At 20.8% G+C, this 27,118-nt stretch overlaps 1 protein-coding gene across 1 annotated transcript in view; it reads left to right on the top strand.

Moving 5' to 3' along the window:
* The window catches only part of LOC128959878 (RNA-binding protein, mRNA-processing factor 2a-like), a 32,637-nt gene extending 7,303 nt beyond the window's left edge, over nucleotides 1-25,334 (top strand). Inside the window, exons 2-10 of the mRNA XM_054305907.1 lie at nucleotides 19,402-19,479; nucleotides 20,696-20,749; nucleotides 20,927-20,989; nucleotides 21,473-21,620; nucleotides 21,740-21,867; nucleotides 23,522-23,748; nucleotides 23,902-23,971; nucleotides 24,443-24,577; nucleotides 25,249-25,334. Of these exons, the coding sequence (XP_054161882.1) occupies nucleotides 19,402-19,479; nucleotides 20,696-20,749; nucleotides 20,927-20,989; nucleotides 21,473-21,620; nucleotides 21,740-21,867; nucleotides 23,522-23,748; nucleotides 23,902-23,971; nucleotides 24,443-24,577; nucleotides 25,249-25,263 (918 nt within the window). The 3' untranslated portion in view covers nucleotides 25,264-25,334. The remainder of the gene's footprint in view (nucleotides 1-19,401; nucleotides 19,480-20,695; nucleotides 20,750-20,926; nucleotides 20,990-21,472; nucleotides 21,621-21,739; nucleotides 21,868-23,521; nucleotides 23,749-23,901; nucleotides 23,972-24,442; nucleotides 24,578-25,248) is intronic.
* Nucleotides 25,335-27,118: the final 1,784 nt, after the last annotated feature.

Below are 27,118 nucleotides of genomic sequence, written 5' to 3'. Positions count from 1 at the left end.
TGTTTGAATAGCATTTATATTGGCATTCAGTATACTATATATTATGTTTTTATAGTGAAAAACTGAAATATTTCATTTAAGAAAACTAAAAGCAAGTAATGATTATAAAAATACTGACCAAACATAACATTTGAAGACTTAGATATGTGTCTCACTTTTTGATCACTCAAAACAACACTCGTGATAGCGATACCAATGATTTTTAGACACAATTGGTGTACATTAAACCAATACTGAATAGTATTATAGTAGTAATCAATTATAGGTATATAAAAGTTAGGCTTAGACTTACATTATATTTCTATAAATAGTTAAAGTGTTAGTCACTGAATGCTCAATGAATCCATTGCTTTATTAAGTTAACCAATTAATTGGATTCGTGGTTATGGTTCTCAACTAAATAAACTCAAAATATTACATAAACACAAACAAACTAATGGACAGACACTAGAGCCCTGAGCTGTCAATGTTTTAAATATCTGATCTGTAAAATCTGACTCAATAATTATTTTATATCTATTTAATATATTTAAAATGTTATTTTTGAAATTATATTTAGATATATTAAATTAATGTATATAGCTATCTAATAAAATGAAAATAATATTGATTGTAAAAATTGTTTATAATATATTTTATTTTGTAAAACAATAAAATATTTTTATCTTAAAAGTAAATTTAACGAAATCTTCAATAATATCATTGCTTAATTTAAAATCTATTCACTAAATAAAGAGATATTTATGTTAAAAGCATTTTGTAAAACAATAAAACATACATTATTTGATTATGAACTTCATAACAAATATATATCATTTTTAAATTTTATTTTATTTTATTGATTTAAATTTGTTGTCAAAATAAACTTGTCTTACAATACAGTGAAATACTTAGCTAAATATGTTATAACGAAGAACTTGTATTTGATATCTCAATAAAATATAATTTAACTAAAAATTAGATAAAAATGTTATTTTTATCATATAAAGCATAGAAGTATATAAAAATGTAATTGATATTATGCAAAAATGTATGAAAGTAACTTTAAATTTTTTTTATAGTACACAATATAAATTCACTCAATATAATGTAATTTAATTTTATTGGTTTGTTTGTGTGCATCTTTTCAAAATGTTTAAGCAATGAAATTATTATTAAATTAAATCTATACCGAGTTTTAAAAATAACTTTTCTAAAGTTTTGTATTAAAATCACCGATTTTAATAAAATTTAATTATTTATTCCACTAAATTGGAGGAATTGAATTTATTGAAAATTATAAATCTATGAGATAAAAAATGCACAAATTTTATTATCATAAAAGTGACAAAATTTAATTAAAAAGTTCTAGCCTTAAAAATTGAATAGTAATCAATCTATTGTTGTTACTATTATTGTTGATGTTATTGTGTAAAATAAAAATTGTATTAATTGTAAACATAACATCAATCTAAAAAAAAAATTTATTTTAATTATTTTCATAATTTATTTTCAAAAATATATTACACAGTGTGTAATACACACACACACACACACACACACACACACACACACAGAGAGAGAGAGAGAGAGAGAGAGAGAGAGAGAGAGAGAGAGAGAGAGAGAGAGAGAGAGAGAGAAAGTTTAAATATAAAGTACGCAAAAATATTTTTGCTTAAATAATCAAAATATAACGCAGTGTTTGCCTTTAAATTTCCGCTCTTTTTGCTATTATTTTACTTAAATGAAAAAATACTAAATATATTTAATGTCAATTTTTAAAAATTATATTATTTAAAAATAAATATTTATCTTATTTTTTAATGTTATATTATTAACATATCTGAGATTACATACTTAGACCTAATGTCAATATAACATCACATCATGATTGAAGTTAAGTTTTAATAAAAAATAAAATCCAACTACATCAAATTTTGATATATTTTTTACTAAAAATATTAAAATTAAATATCATAATTTGAATAAATTAATACTAAAAAAGTAATTATTAATAATTTTGCATTAATATAGTTTTGAATGAATATATAAAATATTATAAATTTAACTTAAACTAAAGTATAAAAATTTACTGTAAAATAAACTATAAAACAAAATATCATATAATAATATACACAGTATTAAACTTATTTTAATTTTTATAGAAAAATAAAATAGAATTAATAAATATAATTATAAGTTATAACAATGTTATATGCTTTATATATATATAATATATATAATATATATAAATAAATAAAAAGTTTATCACACTTAGACAAAATTTTCAACAATATATAATTTTGTACAGATTTTGCATTTCTCACTCAAATAAAATAAACAAACACTAAACTACTGTAACTCTCATTTCATGTTTGTATTATATATTTTATACGTAAATTACAGTAAATAATGGGTAATCTTTTAGTAGACTTACTACAAATCTATTGATTTCATTATTGAGACAATTGCGCTGAAAATAGCAATCATAACAATACTTTAACTACAATAGACTACAATATTTACTTACTTTTTTAAATATCTGTTTACTTCTATAATGTTTATTTAATAATTTTAATTTAATAAATTATTATTTATTATGTATCTAAACATTGAAAACTAATAAAAACAATAAATGTCTTGTAATTATATTATTCTACAAATTAAATTTGAGTCTAATATAGTATTATTATTATTTCTAATTATAATTAATCTAATTGTAATAATTAAAAAATAGAAATATACAATATTTATTGTTTAAATATATCATATAATATATAAGATCTAATATAACATAAATAAAATATTTTTTTTATAATTATTTTAAAAACATGTGATATTGATTTTTCAATTAAAATTGTGTAAAAAATGTAAATCATAATTAATGAGAATATACAATATGTTTATAACATAAAATAATGCAGTTTTCATGTAATTTCAATAAGTTTATTAATATATTCTCATTGACATTAATATTAATACATAAAAACATTGATTATCTGTTAATTTGATTTAATTGTTGAAAATACTAGAAAAATAACATTATCTTATTATATTTCAATTTTTACTTTTATTTGAAATTTTTACAATTTAATTTTCATATATGTTAGATATACTGTTATTTGTATGTTTTGTAGAAAAATTAATATGATAATTAATAATGATAAATTAATAATTATAAAAAGTAATGTTTAAAAATATTATTAACACATCAAATTATTAATTGATAATGATAATTATAATAAATAAATATATAAATTATTAGTATAATAATAATTAATGAAATTTTATCAATATGTATAGTTTAATCGTTTTGATAAAAAATATAATATTATATTACAATGGTTTACTGTAATTTTGCTAAAATAAATTTATTACAAAAAAGATAATAAAATGTACTGTAATTTCATGGTATTTATAATGTTTTATAAATATACGTCCAACTTTATTAAACAACTAAACTATATATTTATTTGCATTATAATAAATACTACATAAAATATAGTAAAATCTAGTATACGCAAACATAAGCTAAATATACAAAATTTATGATTTATTGAACCAAAAATGATGCTTTTAATTAAGTAATCAAAAGTCACAGATTTTATTTGATATAAATTAATTAAGTTTTCTAAAATGTTTTTATTTAATTATTATTGAAAATTGATATAAAACAATGATAAGTAAAATTATAAAGTTTTTTTTCAAAATATTTATAAAAATAAACAATATTAAATTTAACTTAGTTTAATATATTTTTATAATATTTATATTGCAAATAGGAAAAATACTACATTTTTATACATAAATGTTCAACAAATGTATAGATATTTTTTATAATTTAAATATTTAGTCATTATAATAATGTTTGTAAATATACATTAGTATAATGTATAAATTATTATAAATATAATAAATATTAAAATTATTAATTTATGCTTATTTTATAAAATTCATTGTTAAATTTGTAGTTTATAGAAATCGACAAAATTGATTAATTAAATCGTAATTTTTTTTATTCTATCAAAATTTAAATAATAATTTTAATTAATTGAATTAATTGTTTACTAATTTTAATAATCATTATAGGTTTTTAATTAAATTTCTTGTTAATAATTATATAATAAATTTTAATGTTATTAATTAATTATAAATATTAATTATAATCTATTTCCCAATGTATTAAATTATTAAATGACTAATAATAAACATTAATTTATTTATATTGAGTATAATAAATTAAAATTAAGTAAAATTTTGTAAAAATTCATTATATACAGTATATAAATTAATTATTAGTTTATTATGTATGTTAAATATTAATACAATTAATATAATGCATGTGAATTGTTATTTTATATTTTATGATAATAATTATAATAACACGTAATATAAAAATGTTTACAAAATGAATATTTTGTTAATACATAAGTATATTGTATGAACAGTATTATTATAATGATTTTTATACTGTATATAATATAGTATTTAAATTACAATATTATTATACTATGTATATAAAAAAACTTATAATTAATTTTGAAGTTAATTTAATAGTATTTACTTATTTATATATTTGTAAAAATATATAAAGTGTAAAAATAAATATACAATATGGTAAAATCAAATTAATTTATCAATTTGTAAATAAATACATTTATAATGGTGTATTCATTTTATATGCAATTAAAAATTATATATTAATCTAATTTAGATAATGTCAATACAAAGTTTACTTGCATTTCATTAAAAAAAATGTTGTGCAAAACAAATTACATTAATTTATAATGAAATCTTGTGTTAAACAAAGAGATGCTATTTTATAATTTAATTAATAGCAATCTATCAAACTATAACTATAGTCAAACTAACCTCTATTTAGACACAATTCACAAAAGACGTCTATAAAGTTAAAAAAGCAGAGGTCAGTGAAAAACTGATGCGCTTAACACTAATTCATTTAAATATATTATTATTTTGATATCTAATGTTAGGGGAAGAAACAAAAAACATTTGGACGACATTGTGATATAATTTTAGTTGATTTTAATAGTTAGACTATTACTTATACTATACTATAATCTAAATAGAAATATAAAATTTTAAATACTATTTTGTATAATATAGTACTATATTTGTAAAGTGTTATTTAACTATCAATTACAACTATCTTTAATTTAAAAATTAATGTATGCAAAAATGTGATTGATATTACATTTTTGTAAAAATTTTTATTATTTATATGACACAATTGTATTGTAGATTTAAAATTTGCCAAATGTATTGTATATTAGAAATTTAATGAATGCAATATACAGGTAAAATTTTGAAAAAATAAAATTTATTATTGTTTTGCTATTTACAGAAACAAAACTATATAATTATATAATATCAATATATTGCAAAAATTAAATAAAAGTATAAGAATACTATATTTAAAATCAATGAAATAAAAATAATATTTAATTTTTGTATAATTTTAGTCATAGCATTGATACTATGACTGTTATATGAGATCAGTCATTGTTATTTGATGCCCAGGTGTGTCAGTGTTGAACAGGCATCTGTTTCCTCATATAATTAACTGACTAATATTATTGTATATATATTTAATATATATATATAAACCTAAAATACAGTATAGAGGTGACTGAACCACAAACTGTACAACTATTGTCTCTAATGATAATTTATGAGTTCCCAAAAAATGTCATAATTGTCCGAAAATTAACAATTTAAATGTACATCATTTTTAATATATTTTGAAGGAATACCAAAAAATCATATTTTTTAATTGCAATAAATAATTAAATTATAATAAGAAATATTTAAATATTGTCAAATATTGTCAAATATTGTGAATTAATATTATAAATAATAAATTATTTGACTTTTATTAGCATTTTCAGCTCTTGTAGTTCCCCATACTGTATGGTGATTGTGATAGTGATACGCCCTTCCCGAGTATAACCGGGACTTTTTCAAACATTTGTTTAAACAGCTCTCCGTTTTCAACAAACATTATATTCAATTAATTAACATTTATTTTTATTACGAATACTATTATTGCAATTAGTATTAACTATAATTCAAATGTCATTATTATGCTAACGTTTCGCCGCTATTGATAATATAGATTGATTGCATATGTTATACATATTGTGTATCATTTATTGACAAATTTGTAAAAAAATTATATAGTATTATAATAAAATTGTTTTAAAACTAAAATATTTTTTCGTTAAATGAAATTAAATGACAGTTGTTTATAACTTTAGGAAAAGAGATAAATTTAAGACAATTGTTACCAACATTTTAATTAATGGGTTAAGAGTTAAGCTAATGAGCCGGTAATGAAGTACTGATTGTGGTTTTATAGGATAATTGTGAGACTTGTATTTGTGATAAAGTAATATAAAGTTGATTTCACTTTCAAGTAGTCTAACATTATATTTTTCAAAGTACATCATTACAAACGTTTCACACTCTGTGAATGAAAAAAATAAAAGTTATTACAAAAACATTATTATAAAAAAAGTTTTTTATATAATGGAGTTAGTGTTAGTATATAACTAGTATTATATATACTTTATATAAAAAAGAGAAAAAACAAACTGTTTATTGTTGTAATAAAACATAAGTTATATACAAAAAAAAATGTGATGTCTTTGTGATGTGTTGTGTGTATAGCTTAGAGAATTGGGTGAAAACATAGAGAGATGTATTGTTTGAATCCCTTTTGTATCAACTAATATAAAAAAGAGAGTTTCAAAGTGATAGGTGAGTGGCACTGGTTGTTGGTATTGACAATGCTTTAGGCATAGGTATGTATGGATGGTTGTCATCATCTCATGTGTGAATTACTTTCATGTATATGTGATGGTGTGTATGTCAGGTCATCGGTCACAATGCATTCAAATTTACAGTATATGTCATTTTGTTAAACAAAAATGTATTTTAAAGACAAAAATCAAAAAACAAATTTGTTGGCCTCAAGACCTTTAAACACAATTTATACACAAAACATATACACTATACAGTATAGTCTATACAAACTACAGTATAACTTTACACTTACAATTATTTTCACTATTCGTATCAATTATTGTTTACTTTTAAGAGTCAAAAACTACACTAAAGATAAAAACATTGAGTAAAAGATGAGATTAATGGACTGTATTTTCAAACAAAACAATTTTCTTGTATATTATAGACAACACATGATTATACAGTACTTTACAATATTAAGTAAATATACAAAAATAAAAGAAAAATAATTTTGTTATATTAGAGATAACTTGATATATATGTATAATATGAAACAAATAGGTGTAACAAATTCTGATACATACCTTATTTTAAAATAAAGTATATTTTTGTATATTAAATATATAATATTCTCTTAATATATTTTACAATATTGTATAATTAAAAGCATTGAATTTTTTGAAATTATGTTTATCAATAGTTACATATAGCACATATTACAATAGTATTCACAATTTGTGATTTGTTTGTTTAACATAAAATATTTTTAAAAATATTTACGACACATACACACAAAATAAGTATACCGTATATATAGTATATATACCGTTTATATTATATATTAATATAATAGATATTTAATTATAATATATTTATTATATACATCAAACTATAGTTATGCTTATGGATATAGCAATGGACTTAATGAACTGCATATATGTCATAAACACCGTGTGTTATGTGAAATACTTTTAAAACAAATACTGTATACTATTTAATATATTATATTATAATAAAAATAAATGGCATTAATATTCAGTATTAAACCTTTGGATTGCAAACACTATAATTAATTCATAATATAGTTTTGAATACTCGATGGAGTGGCGCCTCATTTACAACTATTTGATGACTAACTAACTATTAGTTATAATTTAATGATAAATATAATACAATTAATAATTTAATAACTATATAAATAAATTAAAAATATATTTTTTAAAACTATTATATCGTTTTATTTATAAAAATTAAATTGTATTATATAATATAATATTTAAAAATATAATAATATAATATTTAAAAATATAATAATATAATATTTAAAAATATAATAATATAATATTTAAAAATATAATAATATAATATTTAAAAATATAATAATATAATATTTAAAAATATAATAATATATCTTTGAAACATTTGAACAGATAATATGCAATATTGTTATATTTATGACAATTTTCTGGTATAATTTTCATTTCAGATTAAAATAATATTTTGTGTAGATATTTAATGATTGTTATATTTTTAAAGTTAAATTGCAATATCAGGGTTGGAAACAAACCGTATTTTTATGTATATAATTTAATATAATATCAATTTATTTACATGAATTTATATTAAAACTAGGAATTATAAAAACTTATATTTCAATTTTTTACTCATCTTAGTTAGCATTGTTATAATATTAAATAATACTATTCATGTGTGATAAAATGTTAAACTATTTTATGGTACATATATTTATATACTGTATGTAAGCTTTTATTTGTTTTGTATTTCAGTTAGATTTCATAAAATATTAATAAAATAAGTATTAAAATCAATACTACAAAAGCTTTTTACTTGCATTATTTACAAGTTTTTAAAAATTTTTGAGCACAACTTTGATTATAATATTAATGGCAATACATAAACAACTTTTCAACTAATTTTGAGTTTTTAAAGATATTGATCACAAAATATAACACATAAAGCAATGAAAGAATAAATGTTAAAAAAAACAATTTTTGTGAACAAAATCGATATTATAAAAGCATTTAAAGTAAGGTATTCTCACTTTGAATGTTAAGTGTATGACTAGTAAGGGATGTGCACTAAATTTACTGTATTAACAGTTAATAAAAGTCTTATTATTGAATATAGACTGTATCTCACAACATGTCTTCAAATGACATACACTATTGTGTGCTTTATTTTGTTGATTTTAAATTAAAATTGTGAAACTGTTATATATTTATATCATCAAAATGTTTTTATTTATTTTTAAACAAAAAATTATAAGTAAAATGAATAGAAGATTTCTTGTTTATTTTATCATACAGTATATATAAATTTATAATATATATATTTATAGTTAATTTTAATTTAATTTAAAATTAATCTGTTAGTTCAACAGAGTCAATTTACTTTAAATTAAAATTAATTGAAATATTAGAAAGATTTTAAAAGATTTAATTAAATTGATTTTTATAAAAAATAATTTATCGTCTATTTATATTAGGATAAAATATTGGATATACTATGAATTAAATAAATATGATTTATTATTAAAGACAAATATTGTATTAACTACTTTATATGATAAACGAATAGTTATTAAAAATATTATACAATATTTAGTTATATTGAAACACTATTTAGTATAATAATATGTTAGATGTCATATGATTAATAGATTAAATTATAGAGAAACACTGTTTTATATTAAAAGTTAATTTCAAAGGCATAAAAGTATGGGTGTAATATTGTCTTGAAATTTGCATTTAATAAACAGTAAAACAGTTATTATATGACAATCTATCAACAATCAACTATAGTTAAAGTTAGAATAAAATTTCTTTTTTTAAATATTTTTTTTACTTTACTGGGAAGTTTCAAGGAAATTATTCTTATTTTATCTATTAACTAATTATATAAAAAAATTACTGTTTATTTTATTGTAATAAACATTATTTCCATTTACTTTAAACTGTTTAAATAAATTTGATATTTATTATATTTAAAAAAAATAAAATGTTTGGAATTTGATTTTTTGAATATTTCTGAGGTTATCTTAAAAATTATATTGTTTTTCTAATTGGTTAAAATAAAATAAAATAATGTATTTACAGTATTTATCCGGAAAATTTAATAAATTTTTAGTTGGCAACTTCCAATATTATTTCAACTTTATTTGATGTCTATTCCTATTCCTATTATTATTATTATCATCATCATATTATTAAAATATTTAAAAAAAATATTTTTGATTGAAAATATAACAACAAAATATGTAATTGTAATTATTTTTTTTATAATATTAAATTAAATGCTTAATATAATATTTAATTTGTTTTTCAAATTGATTAAATAGTTGATTGACTTGAAAAACTTGATTCAAAGTATTATTGAAATTGAAATAGTGTGTAATGATTGCGAATATTTAACTAAAATATTAAGGAAATAAATTTTATAAAATTTATTGTTTAATGAAAGAATAGCTTATTTGTGGTTTTTCAGCAAATGCTGTGATTGTATTTTATTGTCTTTGAGTGAAATATATATACACATAATATATATATATATATATATATATATTGTTTGAATTAATTCAAAGAGGAATCTGACTTATAAATTAACGTTTAGTTGGTTTGGTTAACTGGTTTCAACACATAATCTACTGCTTACACACTGTAAAACACTGTTGTCTATGCCATACAAACTTTATTGTCTATTGGTTTGCCTCAATTGGTTAGCGTTTGTGAGCTAATGTATGAACCATCAGACCATCAGAAGCGACATAAGATGAATGAAGGGCTCATACAATGTGATCGTTGAATAAGATTTGATGCCAATTGTTGTAACTCTTGAATAACAACTGTGCTCTCCATTTAAGACATCACTTACTGTATATCATATATAAGCGAATATAAGAAAAAGCTATAAAATACTAATAAAAGTTCACAATTCAAGAGAATTAAGGATTCAATGCATTTATGTATTGTTTTGATGTGTTATTGAGACAAAAAATCTTATTATTTAATGCATTGAATATAAATACATATTTTCACGACATTTATTTTATTCATAAACTTATAGTGACTTTTTTTAATAATGAGTTTTTATTTTTCTTTCAGTATTTCTTTATTGATGTTTGAAAATTTAGGAGTTATATAAAATGTTGGCATTTAAAAAATGAATTATTCAATTTTTTAGTCATTTAAGTTATAAAATGTAAAATAACATTGATATTTGTAATGAATTTTTTTTTTAATGATTCTCAACATTTTATTTTAAAAATATCAAACTTATTGTGTCAAACTTTCTTAATAATTGTATTGAATATGTTATTTACACACACATCAAACATTACATTTTTATTCAACACTTTTTTGTGATATAATATCTATAAGTGATGTAAGTTTTTCAGATTATGGATGTAATGCAAACATAAGGAGAGTTAGCGATGACTTTTAGTCTCAAGTATTTCAGTGACTAAAAGCAGTAGTAATAGTACTCATCCACTCTTTAGATTTTTTGGTTATTATTTTTGTGAAAACGATTTAATGTGTATGTGTATGTAATTGTGTGTGTGTGTGTGTATGTATATGTATATGTATATGTATGTGTGTATGTGTGTATGTGTGTATGTGTGTATGTGTGTATGTGTGTATGTGTGTATGTGTGTATGTGTGTATGTGTGTATGTGTGTATGTGTGTATGTGTGTATGTGTGTATGTGTGTATGTGTGTATGTGTGTATGTGTGTATGTGTGTATGTGTGTATGTGTGTATGTGTGTATGTGTGTATGTGTGTATGTGTGTATGTGTGTATGTGTGTATGTGTGTATGTGTGTATGTGTGTATGTGTGTATGTGTGTATGTGTGTATGTGTGTATGTGTGTATGTGTGTATGTGTGTATGTGTGTATGTGTGTATGTGTGTATGTGTGTATGTGTGTATGTGTGTATGTGTGTATGTGTGTATGTGTGTATGTGTGTATGTGTGTATGTGTGTATGTGTGTATGTGTGTATGTGTGTATGTGTGTATGTGTGTATGTGTGTATGTGTGTATGTGTGTATGTGTGTATGTGTGTATGTGTGTATGTGTGTATGTGTGTATGTGTGTATGTGTGTATGTGTGTATGTGTGTATGTGTGTATGTGTGTATGTGTGTATGTGTGTATGTGTGTATGTGTATGTATTAGTGTGTGTTTGTGTTTGTGTTTGTGTTTGTGTTTGTGTTTGTGTTTGTGTTTGTGTTTGTGTTTGTGTCTGTGTCTGTGTATGTGTGTGTGTGTGTGTTTGTGTCTTCATAATAAAAAACATATTTCACGTTTTACCAAAAATAGATGAGAATGAAAAAGCAAAATAGAGTATATAGATATTTATAATAATAAAATTTAATACAATTTCTATAGATTGGAAATAAAGGTATTTTTAAAATAGGAAATTTCTAAAATCTTCTTTTAAAGAATCTGTTAATGAAATGAAATGTTTATTTTGTTTTTTCGTTGTTTATAAAATCTCAAAATTTTTAATGTATTAATGTTTTATTATTATAAATTAATATAATAAAATCCCATAATTAATTAATAATTTAAAATCTAAATCTAACTTATTAAAAAAAGTTTTTTAGGAACTTTCCCTATCAATATATATATATACACATTTTATATGGTGATACAATTTATATAAAAATATAAATTTGTTTTTATAATATTTAAAGAATTTATTAAATATAATGAGTTAAAATTCAATTTATGTCATTTCTATTCAAAATTATTATTATTGTTGACAGAGTCAATAACATAAATATTTCAAATAAATGTTAATTTAAAATCTTTTGTATTTTTTATATATACCATAAAATTACTTTATAAGTACAATATTCCAATTAATAATATTTAATGTTATTTTTTAGTTAATTTAAAGTTAATTTCATAATTTTCAAATTTATACTCAATTTTGTTTATAATGCAATTTAAAAAATTTAAAAAATTGTTCAATTTTGTGGTAAAATTGTGTTTATGAGTAATTTTGTTATTCAATTATTTAAAAATATCAAATGTAAAGATTTATAATTTTATTATAACAAATTTGTCTATTATAAAACTTAATTTATAATTTTGAATTACATATTTTGAAATTTATTATTGTATATTAACTTAAAAATAATATATTTTAAAAATAATTTTTACTATTATAAAATGTTATTAAATACTGTATATAAAAATATATTTTATAAAAAATAGTAATATTTGAAAAAATATTAAAAGAAAACTCAGTGATAAAAATAATAATAATAATTTTTGTCGCTCTTTAATATATTGCGGTTTAATATTATGTTTATTGATTTTCACTTCACTTCACTTACATTATATGACTTTATATATATATATATCGGTTTATACTGTAGTACTGTATAATATAAAAATATAGTCTCTAGTCTGGACATTATATCTTTACTTATTATTGTTTTTTGCATTTAATTTAGCAAAAACACGATATAATAGAGAATGCATTACCTGTTTGTCTTTATAGCACATTGAATATGACTTTTAGATTATAATAGCGTTGCAAATGTAGTTTATGTAGACTTTTAACGGCAATGAAGTTGTTATGTCATTGCAAAGCATAACAGTAAGAATATGTGAAATATTCATATATATTCTCATTGTATGTCAAATACATTTTGAATTCACTTTCAGTTAATTATTATTTACATTCTTTGAATGGCATTTTTACCTATAATATATGCATCATATAAACTGTGTATAAGTTATATAATGTATGACTACAAACAAACATTATACTGTAGTTTCGTGTAATTTATAGCAAAAAACATATACAAAATGCATACGCTATGGAATTCATAAAATTTTAATTAAATGTTAGCATTATATACAATATGTATACAATGAGAGTTTTGTTAAAAGTATTATCATTTGTTTTGATATATTCAAAGTATAAAAATCTAAATCTAAAATCAAGAATATTTAAATCATTTAACATTTATTATTTTATTTTATATTATGACTATAATTTTAATATAATAATAAGACAAATATTTAAAAAATTTTATTTTTCCTGATTAATGAAGTGTTATACAAATGTTTATTTATTCAATTATGGTTGTAATCGTAATAAAAAATTTATCAAAACTATAGTTTTTGTCTTTTTAATAACTTTTGAATAAACTATCAAAATTAATTAAACTTTATAATATATGCAAATCTTTTAAAAAAATTATTTTAAATAAAAATAAAAATACTATTTAAAAATTTTAATATTAATGAATTTTTATTTAGCAATAGCTAAATTTAATAATATTGATATTTAACATATTACAAATAAATTAAATTGTAAAATACATTTTATTGATTATTTCAAACTTTAAATATTTTTATAAGAATATATTAAAAATAATCTATTTTTTGAGATCATTTATCATAAACTCATAAAAATATATGATTGTATTATTAGAAAATTATTTCAAACATTTATCATAACATTAAGAAAATGACTTATTTCTTAATGTTTGTTTCTAAATAAATAGACAATTGATTGATTAGCTACATATACTTTATATGATATATATAATCATATTTTATGAAAATTGAAACCTATAATTTTCAATGAATTTAGATATATTATTATTCTATTGTTACAGTATATCCAAATAATTTAAATCATTTTCTAGTGTAAAACATTTTCTTGGAAATTGAAATTAATATCTAATACTTCGTAAACGATTAAAAAAATATATAAATTTCTTAATTTTGTGGTTACATGAGATTAGACTTAATATTAATAGCTCACAAATATTATAAAATATATATTATTATATATATTGTCAAATACAAGTGAAATACTAATATAAATATTGATAATTGAGTTTTTCTTTTAGTAATAAAACGTCATCATTTAAATTAATTTTCAAATACAATACCCTATAGTAATATATAAATCTTATCATACAATATAATTGTAAGTACAATATGTATTGATCATACATTATAAATAATATATATTGCATTAATATATATTGCAATATAATTAAACAATGTCATTTTTTACTAAATTTCTATTATTAACTATTCTTTCTAATTCAACTATTATTTCTATTTTTCATTACAATACAAATGTAAGTGAAAAAACACTGTATTAGTTACAATATAACACTTGAATAGTTGACATTACTTTATCAAAAGTCAAAACCAATTATTGTTCACAAAAAACAGCTAAAGAAATAGTTTTATCAGAAAACTAATTGACATATAATTTATTCATAAATAAATACTAATGTTATAATTATTATTGATATTTTGATTAATATTTTTAGTATTATTTTATATTTTGATTATTTACTTTTGAACATTAATATTTTCTTTAACTTAAGATATAAATGAATCATTATAATTTTATAAATTTTTGTATTATAATCATAATATACAATATACAGTACAATATAAATTATTTACAAGATTTAATTCAAAAAGAAAAGTATTTATGATTGTCTAACTATAGTAAAATAGTATTAAAAGCATTTTAGTGTCATATTATTTATAATACATATCGATTATAATCTGTAGAAAATTTCATATACTGCAAAGCTTATATAATATTAATATACAGTATAAATATATAAATATTTAAGAAAATATATGTATATATGAAGAAATTAATTTTAATGTAAAATATATTAAGTTATTTTATTAATAATAGCGTATATGATAGTTATGTTACTTATGCAACATATTATTTTAGTTTTCTATGTTTGTTAATATAACTTAGATTATCTATATTTGACTTTCATATAAGTGTCAAATGAGTTGATTTTTTGTTTTGTTTAATTAAGTCATATTTATATTTAGCTAAGTTATAAAATATATCTGTTTAATATCAATAAATAACATTTTTATTTGCTTTTAATATGAGCTCTAACTTGTAAAATGATTTATTATTTAAAATTATACTGTATATAAAATATATGCTAAAAGCAATACTAATAGGCTTACGATAAGACATTACAAAAGCATCGTTTTTTAGCTCACGGCTTATCACTCAATGTTATAAAATCCTGTATTTGATATCGATTTCTGTCTTATTTATGCTTTTTGTGATCAAAATATTTATATTAACATTAAATAATAATAATAATTATTATTATTTTTTTGACAAATAGTTAATCATATGAAAAATTTAAAAAATAATAGACTTAATAAGTAAATTGAAATATTTTGAGACCAAAACTTGATGATAGAGAAAGATGTGACCAAAACATAGTAAATAACTATTGAAATGAATTTGTGGTTTCAATCAGTTTTTTTTGAAAAAAGAATTTTATGTTTTATTTCTATAGATTTTTATAGTTTGTTACTTATTTTCATTGATTTATCTCTCTGTATGTATTAATATATTATATTATATTATATTATACTGTATGTACAATATATATGTATATGTATTGTATGTTTGTGTATTATATTAAATTATTCAAAACAATTAATAAAAACTAAAATTTACTATTATTATGTAAATTATTAAATTTATTAAAATTAAAATTGATTGATTAATCAATAATGACTATTTTGTAATACTATTATATGATATTATATAATAATACAAATTATAAAATGTGTGATAAAAATATTATTTAAACAATGAAAGATAAAGATAAAAAGTATTTGTGGTATTTTTAATTATATAAATCATGTAATATAGTTGAGGTGAGTATTGTTTGAATGTAGTCGACATCCATATCCCTCATCGCATATATATATATATATCTAACCGACTGTTTACCTGAGGGTCTCCGGCATTGGTTTGGATCGATAGGTGAGAGCAGTCATACAACTCATTGCTGTTACCATAGGGACGGAGCAGATGATTGAGAAACACATTTATACAGACATACAATTGCTTAGTGTTTGTCAAGACTTTGATGGCATAGTAACCAACAAATGTTGGTAACAGACATACAGACACGCAATACATATATCGATGATATTATACACCAAACAATGGATAGTAGCGACCCGTACTGTCTAAACGATAATTATATTAATAAATACCTGCCATCTCATCCCAGTCTCATTTACTCTAACATTGACTACACTATTAAATCCAGTGTTCATAAGAAACGGTAGAAAAAAAATAGGAACAGTTAGTTACAAATGTTTACCAAACAAACATAGCTTAAAACAAAGCACTTATTATGTATATAACAGTTATACTGTTTTTATTCAATTTGCACAACATTTTTATTATTATTACAATTATTATTATTATTATTATTATTATTATTGTTTTGTGTGTCAATGTTTTTACCGTTTGTTTTGTGCTCTCCTTTTCAAACAATCCTAATGATGGCAAAAGACTAATATATAAATTATATCCATTAATAACTTAAAAAGTTTTTTTGTGGTTATTTTAACAGTAGATTCAAAATAATACAAATAAATTATAATTATGTTATATTTAATAAAAATATAAATTTTAGTTTAGCATTGTTTTAAATATTAGAAAATAAATGAAATAAATATAATTTCTATAATATTTGATTTAAAATATTCGATAAAATATATAAAAATAACAATATATATAATATTTTAAAAATAATCTATGTATAGTAAATACAGTTTACATTGTTAAGTAACTAAATATTTATTGTAACATTTATCTTACAATATCATTGATATTATTAATAATAGTTATTATTGTTATAACAGATGAAAATACTATGGATAGCAACATAAAAATATATTTAATATTTGAATCATAATAGATATACAATAATAATAATAACTTTATTATGTATTGATTGATCACTTCTTTTTTGAGAAATCTTTATATTTGATTATTTTTCAATATTTATTTAATTTATGTAATAAAAGTGTTTAGTTATTTGTGTGTTTGATATAAATTTACTTTAATGATAATATAGGTATTTTATGAACCCTTAAAAATTGTCAAATTAGACATAAATTGTCTGATTAAACATACACCGGTAGTTAATGACATTTGAAAGTAGTGTAATATAACTAACGTATTAAGTATTGGGAATGAAATGTTTTAATAATTTGAATAATAAATAAAAATTTGATTTATCCATTGATTAAATATAATTGTATTTATAGAAATTAATTAATATGCAAACAACGTTTTAAATATATTAACTAAAAATTAATGAAAATTTAAAAATAATATTTCATGACAACTGAAAATTACTTTTTGTAATGTAAATTAAAAATGTTTGTATTTATTGGTTGTTTTTTGTGGCTTACAAATGCTATTCAATAAGACATTACTTCCATTATATGATTGTTATATGAGTGTTGAGTACAATCCACTGCTAATATTAAAGCAAATAATAGCGAAAACCAATATCCCGTTCATTTTGGACCACTTTTGTTAATATTTTGGTATCAAAAATCGTGTTCTTTATATATATATATATATATATTATATATAAAATAATGTATATAAGTCTATACAAAAAAATCAGTGCTTTGAGGCCTTTGTTTTTCATATAAAGACTACAATCGTTTAGTAGTTTTCTATATAAGATAGCAATATATAAAAGATTTCCAAAAGCTTTAGTACACAATATTGCTATAAACGAGTAAATGCTTATTGACTTCTCTCTCTGTATTCTATTCTTAATACTCTTTAATTTAAGCGAATTTTCTTTTTCTTAAACCATAATATTGTTGGCAAACCCTAACATTAAACACATACATACATACATACAAAGTATATATATATATATATATATATATTTAGAAAATTATATCTCACTAATAATAATCATTATATAGAATATTCTATGAATTATATGAAAATTAATGTTTAATATACTGTATTCGTTTGTATGTTTACAAAAATAGCATTAATTATGTAATTTAATTTTAAGTATTCAATGAGATTATTGATACACTTCTTGTATTTATTAATTGAGTAATTGTAAAATATTATCATCATTTATTGCTAATAAATTAAGCTAATAAATAAATGCATGAATTTTTAGCAAACAATCAATTTATATTTTTTCTTGCATAATAAATTAATTATAAATGTAAGAAAATAATATAATGTATTGTGTAAAAAATGTATTTTTGAAAAACATTATAACATAATTTTTTATATTTTGAATGCTGTATAAAATATAATTTTGATAATCAATATAAGTCTAATATAATATAAAACTTTGATAAATATTAACAGTACTATAGTATAATATATGTGGTATTTTTCACATTTATATACAATAATTTTGTATATTTTTCTTTTGCTTTGAAATCATTATTTTTCTTTATTTATTAAATATTACAATAATAGTGAATAGATAGACATTTAATATAAAAAAGTATATGTGTATGTATCTAATGTTTCCATAGAAATTGTGATCTATTTTATAAACAAAACTATATATATAGATTATATGCGTGTGTGTGTTTGTGAATGTGTGTTTATGTGTGTGTGTGTGTGTGTGTGTGTGTGTGTGTGTGTGTGTGTGAGAGAGAGAGAGAGAGAGAGAGAGAGAAAGAGAGCTCAAAATTTTAATCTATTTTTTATAAACAATTATATTAATGTTATATATTATTATATAATCTATATTATGCTAACTATATATATACTAATAAATATATCTTTTGTACGATTGCAGGTGAGAACACTATTTGTCAGCGGTTTGCCGATGGACGCCAAGCCCAGGGAGTTATATCTGCTTTTTAGAGCTTATAAGGTATTGATGGTTACAATATACACTTCTACAGTATGTTTTTATAACACATGAAAATGTTTTTTTGACCAAAAAATAGACTATAAATATATGCATTAATAATAGAAATTTCAATAAAAGCACATCATTTATAGCGACAGTTAACAATGAAAAAGCTGTGTTTAACCACAAAATATATACTATACATACTGTTTGTATATATTTTATAAATGACAGCCCATAAAGACCAAGTATTATAAGTATCAGTAATGTATATACTGTTCAGTATATTATAACAACATATTATTAAGTTTAATATAGTAATATATGCGTTAGTCTTATATTTTACATGTTATATCAGGTAGTTAGCATACAGTATAATATATTAGATTTATAATAGGTTATATTTATTGTCATAATTTATAATTTTCTATTCATATTAGCACTTATAAATTGGATTGTAAAATGAATCAATAAATTGCAAAAACTAGACAAACCTTTAGGCTTATATTAATGATAAAATTTAATATAGTATAGTGTTATCTTTTATTAATATTATTCAATTAATTGATTCAAATATAAATTGTTAATTGTATATTTTTAAATATATAATAAATAGATATTTAATAGAAATTAAATTTATAATAATCATAATAGTAGTTTCTTTTAAAATCGAAATCATTTACATTAATGTTCATAAATAGAAAATAAATTATAAAAATTAAAATATAAATAAAATGTTGATTTTTAAAATGCCTAAATACAAATCTCTAGCAATATTTTTTGGTATTTTTTAAAGTATTAATAGTATATTATCATATATGATTTATATTATAAGTGACAAAAATTACAGTAATTTTTACAATAATATTCAACTATTAAAAATGCATACTTTAAAATTTAAATATTGATTATTTTATATTTTTAGCAACAAGAAAATAATGCAAAGTTGCTATATTTTACTATTTGTTATAACCTTAAGCAACATTAAATTTAACATTAAAATAAAAAGTTACTGTAATATCATATTATTTAGAGAATTATTATTTAAAAGTTTAAATATTATAGAAATAAAAATCTTTATTGACATTTTTACATAATTGAACGTTAACTAAAATTAGGTATAAAAATCAGTTTAAATGAACAAAATATAAAATTTTTACATTTGTTTAAAAAAAATTAAAATTATAAAATATGTGAAGTATTTATTTAACTAAAATGTTGTAATATGTTATGACAGGGATATGAAGGCTCTCTATTGAAGGTGACGTCCAAGAATGGCAAGACATCATCGGTAAGTCTCAAACCAATGTGTTTGTCCCCTAATAATTGATGCACTTTTATATAATGTGTTAATCAATATAAAAATGTTGGCAATTTTTATTTATTATATTTTTTATATATAAACACTTTTGAGAGCATTATTTTGTTTGTCTGATCTGTAAAATATTGTTATTTGTTTGTCTGACAGCCCGTTGGATTCGTTACTTTTTCAACCCGTGCCGGTGCTGAGGCCGCTAAACAAGATTTACAAGTAAGTGAAAAGAGAAATGTTTGGGCACTGAATTTATTTGTCATTTTAGTTGACGTCCCAAAAGGATTTCCAACACACATAACATCAAAATAAAAGCTTAACTCTAATATAAATTGTTTTGTAAACTAAAAGATATAGAAAATGTTTTATATAAGTTTATTTTTTAGATATATTATAGGAAACAGTAGTTTATATACAGTATATACAGTAAATAGAAGACAGTGTTTCTTAATTTTTATTGATTGTTGGTTTACTTTATTTATAGATTGTCCGCTTAAATACTTTTATATCAATGCCTTCAATGTTTATCCCCATTTCATTATTCATTATCAATTTATTTTCCACATACTGTATACAATAAACCCAAATATTTCTACTAAAACAAATGAAACTTTATATTAATATCTAAAATATACTGATTGTTTGTTTGATTATTAAAAATAAATAAATTAATCCGTTTTTGTCATTGTTTTTATTCTACAGCAAGGAATCCGTTTCGATCCCGATTTGCCGCAAACCATACGTCTAGAGTTTGCCAAAAGTAATACCAAAGTGAGTAAACCTAAGCAACAATCGTCACCCCCAGCATTGGCAACACATCCTGCTCTGGCTATGCATCCCTTGACAGGCCGTAAGTTATTTATGTCTTTAAGCATTAATCATTGTAAAATGTTAACCACAATTATTAATCATAACCATAACATATTTGTTATATTGATTTATAATTGCGATATTTATTTATGAAAACAGTTGAATTGGGAGCCGCACTGTTCTCGGGAGCGCACGATGGCTGGGCTCACCATCCCTTGTCATTCACCGAAATGCCCTCTGCTTTCAACTCTCATATTATGCACCCGGCACTTCACGCCCAGTTACCGGTTAGTTGGTATTGACCATACCTTTAACAACATCAACAATAATCTACTATAACATAAAACATATCAATGATGTTGTTATTTTTAAAAATATTTACACTAATTATTATATATTATAAGAGACAGTTTCGATGATTTCCAGAATATACTATATGTTATGTTATGTGACAAACGAGTGATTATGTGTATGTATATAATGTATTAATCAATTATATTTGCAAACGTATCAAACTTTGGAGTAAATATTAATATAAAACTAAAAACAAGTAAATTGTTATTTTAATGTATACTAATACATGTGTTGAGTTAGTATCTATTAATAATAACAAGTGACTAAACAATTGTTATACATCAGTCAACAAAATAATTCCACCTTTATTAATTAACTTTCAAAAACAATATTTATACATACAATAATTACATATATTATTAATTAATACCAATCATTTATAAAAAATTGTGCAAAATTTAATCAAAATTTAATATAATTTATTGAATAAAATGAATTTATGTTAAACTTTACAAAACTCTAATATATTAATATAACTTTATATATAAAATATTTTCCTGGAGTTACTTATAATATATATTAAATAAATTATGAAAAATGATATATTAAATACAATATAATAAAAATTGATAAATAGTTGTTTGCATAGAAAAAATAATATAATATTATAAGAGACATACATATCAAGTAATATTTGTCTGATAATAGACGTGTTGATCGTTGATCCCAAAGCACTGACAAAAGCAACTCATTATAAAAAGCACACAAAAAACAAATTAACCCTAAAATGTATATCTCATTAACACATTGTGTAAATTGTGTAACACTTTTGTATGTCTCTCCCCTCTATCTGTCTTTCCCTTAGTACCGGTAATTCAAATGAAGTGTTGTTTATGAAATGATTATATTATAATAATACTGTATATTATGTATAATATACATAATATACATAAACTATTTAATTTATAGCCTAAGCAATCAATAGACAATAGAAATCCCCTGAAATGACACTTTCATGCTTACACTCACATATATCACACAAATATGAGATAAAAATATTATATATAAAGTTTGCCAGACTTTTGCTATACTAGCAGTTGATATGTTTAATAGTGTTTGTATTATATACAGTATATATACAATTGTATTTGACTTGTGATCACACAATCGGTGTATTGTCTTTCATCTCTTTTATAGTGATTTACATTATTTACAACTCCTTTGGGTTTTACACTCTGTATTTGTTATGTATTTAATTGAATATAGATTGCATGACATGACATGTCTTTCAATTAAATGAAAACACAAAATTAATTCAATGCAGATATTAATGTTAACACATAATCAATAACACAATATGGTCTCAAACTTGATATCTTTAACACTATATAACTAATAAATGATAGTCTGATAGTATATCTGATAGAGCTATTAGTGATACTAATGTAGTCAATATAGTCTACTATTGTCTTAATCAAAGTGCTTATAGTAGTGTATAGTATTAGGTGATAGGTCTTAATACATCACATAACACACTATCACAGTTACCACACACTAAACCACATGATATCACATATAATATGAGTTGTGTTATAGTTTGAATGCACTGTTAAAAAATCTGAATCATATCTATATCTACTACTATAGCCACAGTTGGCAGTACCGCATCCTATCAGTCACGCGGCAGCCCTGGCCAGTCAGGCAGCAATTCATGCAGCTATACCACCACAGCATTTAGTGGCCACTAGTCCTGCTTTAGCCAGTCCTGTTGGTTCGGCGACTTCAAACTGTTCAACCCCTCCATGTTCTACACTATTTGTAGCCAATTTGGGACAATATGTCTCAGAACAAGAACTCAAAGACCTATTTGGGAGGTATAGAGTCAACCAGTTTTAAACCATAACTTTCATAAATAATAATCAAATTGCAAACCAAATAATTCATTTTGTTGTTTAATATGACTTAACAAATACTATAAAAGTCTGTGTTGTAAATCGTTATCATATCATATGTCATGTGTTGAACAGTTTCCCAGGATTTTGTCGCTTACGGATGCATAACAAGGGAGGAGCACCTGTTGCCTTCGTTGAGTACACGGTATACACCATTATATTTTTTACACTAAATCACCCATCACTTCACTCTACCATTATTTTCATCACCAATTCATTATTTCATTACTTTATATCCCTTTATTTTTACTCTGTTTGTCCTCCATTTCCCTTATTTTCTACAAAAATAAGCTCTCAAAATACAAATCTATAATTAAGTAGAAAATCGTGTTTTTGTTATTTTACTTTATTTTTTACATGTTTTTAGTTTAATTTTGTTGTTTTCTAGTAGTTAAGCGCAGTCTATCTTTATTTACCCGTAAAATGTCAATAGCTTTTCAAATTCAATTAATTATCTAAAATAATATAAATGATAATCAAATAAGAGATATATTATTCTTAGACATCTTAAAAACAATAGGTGATGAAGTTAGAGAGTGTCCAGTGATTAAATCAGTTAAACATTTATTTAATTTGTTGAAAAAGTTATAATAATTTGTCGGTAATTTCACAATAGGACGTGCGCTTAGCGTCACATGCAATGAATGCACTTCAATCATATGTATTGTTTTCCTCAGACCGCGGAGGGATGAGGATTGAATACGCCAAGAATAAGATGGCAGACCAACAACTACTACAACTTAATTGCACTGTAAGATCACAACATTATATCATTTAATACACTGTACACCCAATGATCACACATCTATGGGTGCTTAGCGTACAGATATGAGTACAGTAGAGAGACTCTTGTTTTTGCCGATCTGTTAGTAAAGTATAGTTAGTCTATAAGTCTACCATTGAATTAATTTTCAAATATAATTTTAAACTGTTTTTTCAAATACTGTATAGATTTAATATTAGTTTAATCAATTTATTTATATTATATTCCTATTATTTTTTTTATTATATATTAATTTATAAATAATGATTTGTATACATAGTTACTCCATCTCCTCCCTGTCCTATTATTTGAGAGCTTCTACTGTATTCAAAAAAAAAATTATTATCAAAATTGATTTAATTTATTCTGAATGTATTAAGATTTTATTAATATTATTTATTATAAATTTATTTTGTTAACATAATTAAATTGTTATTTTATTTATTATAATTGTTTATTCAAATAATGCCCATCTGTTACCTTAAATATATCTATAAACTATATTTACATTTTGATTATGTTAGCAAACACTTTATTAAGTTAAGTACTTTTTATTTGGTAGAGAACTATAAATTAATTGCAAAATAGTCTAAATTTATATCTATATTTTATATTAAAATAATTAATGTATATTTTTTGTTTCTTTATTGGCAAAATAGGTTTCACGTGAATGATATTGATGATTTGAAAACATCTCATTTAATCTAATAACAATTACTATAATAATCAATAGTAATAATAATAATAGTAATAATAATAATAATCAATATAATTGATGAAGAATAATGAAATTCATTATATTTGTGTCACATTATTTGAAGTTATTTTATGCAGTATTAATACTAACAATAAATTGAATTTTAATTAATTTAATTATTTTAATGGACAATGAGCCCAATAAGTAGATAATTTGTTTTTTAAAATGTAAATAAATTGCCTAAAAATTTAATACATAAAATAACTATCTTCTTGATATGTATATCGATTTATTAGTCATTATTTAAAATAACTTTAAAGTTTTGGTGAATATATAAATTTCCATTTTGACTACCATGGTCACATCTATTTAAATTGATATGACTATTTTTAATTGCTCATAACCCACCTAATTGTTACATTTGTTAGTTTAAGGCATAACATTCCATATATATATTTTAATTTATAAAATAATATACATATAACACAATAGTTTTAATTAATGACTATTTATATTATCAATTTGATAACTAAAAGTGATATAATTATGTGAATTCTTAGACAATTTTATCAAAACAAGAATTCAAAAAAAAAACAAGAAAGACATATCATTTTTCGTAAAATAAATTTTATTTTTATTTTTTACTATTAAATTTATGGTATATTAAAGTTGGGACTAAAATACTTAAAACAATTTCAACTTTAAAAACAAAATCTTGATTTTAATAAATGGTGTATTGAATGGTCTACTTTAGTGCATTTGTTATATCTATAGTAGTTTATTATTGATAACTTATTTTTGTAAGTTACTATGCGCCATCTATTAAAATCAATTTGTTTTTAGTTGATTTTGTTTTATATCCACTAGCACATTTCATTTAAATATTAATGAATTGTTCAAATTAACCATGGACCAATTTTATTAGTCTTATTTAGTCTATTTGTTTTTAAGTGTATCAAATTTATTATAACTTCTTAAATTTTAATTGCTGTCTATGTCTATGCAAAATGTTTAAAATAATGTTATTTCAAACATTTTAAATATTAATATACGTTTAATATGATTTGTTATTAAATTAGTTTTTTGAGTTGTTAAATATCTGTTTTATTCAATGACGTTATCTATTTACTTATAAAAATCATTTTAAAAATAAAATATAGTTACTTAATAATAATAATATATTTTTTAATCAAATTTTTAATTATCTTTTTAAGAGAAAATAAGTAAAATCTTTTATGATTATTATCTCTTAGTTTTTGGTGCTTTTATTTACAATTTAAATTAATTCTTAATTTTACATTAACTCTAGTATTTTGCTTTAAATCTTATTAAAGAATTACTTATATCAATACTGTATTATTTTTATTATCATAATTATGTATTAAATTTAATTTATGTGATAATAATTGTAATCCCGTTGACAAAACTCTATACATTATAAAACATTCCATAATTAGACCCAAATTGTGCTCAAAATGTCATTTTAATTGTAGTTTCTTTTTAAAATATAAGGATCTGCTCTTAAAAACTCAATTATAATTTCATCAAATACTATATACTATATATATCTATAATTTCTATATATAATTATTCATATCTATTATAGTTAATCATTACCTTTTCATAAACTTATGGTTGGTATTTTTAAATCATGTAAACACATAATTAAAGATATATGAAATTAAAAAAGTATTGAAAGATTTGAAATGTATATAATTGAAAGGATTCCTTCATTTGGTGCTCATTTTAAGATAAATAAATTCAAAATTAATTTCATAAAAGTTTGTTTATAAATTATATATAAGATAAATATACTAAAATTTTGTTGTCAT

The sequence above is a fragment of the Oppia nitens genome, unplaced genomic scaffold, assembly GCF_028296485.1.
Source record: "Oppia nitens isolate AA-2021 unplaced genomic scaffold, nextdenovo-longstitch-racon4-pilon3 scaffold4_pilon_pilon_pilon, whole genome shotgun sequence".
Lineage (NCBI taxonomy): Eukaryota > Metazoa > Arthropoda > Arachnida > Sarcoptiformes > Oppiidae > Oppia > Oppia nitens.
Note: the sequence above shows the minus strand (reverse complement) of the source record. Positions and strands in the feature narration are given on the sequence as shown.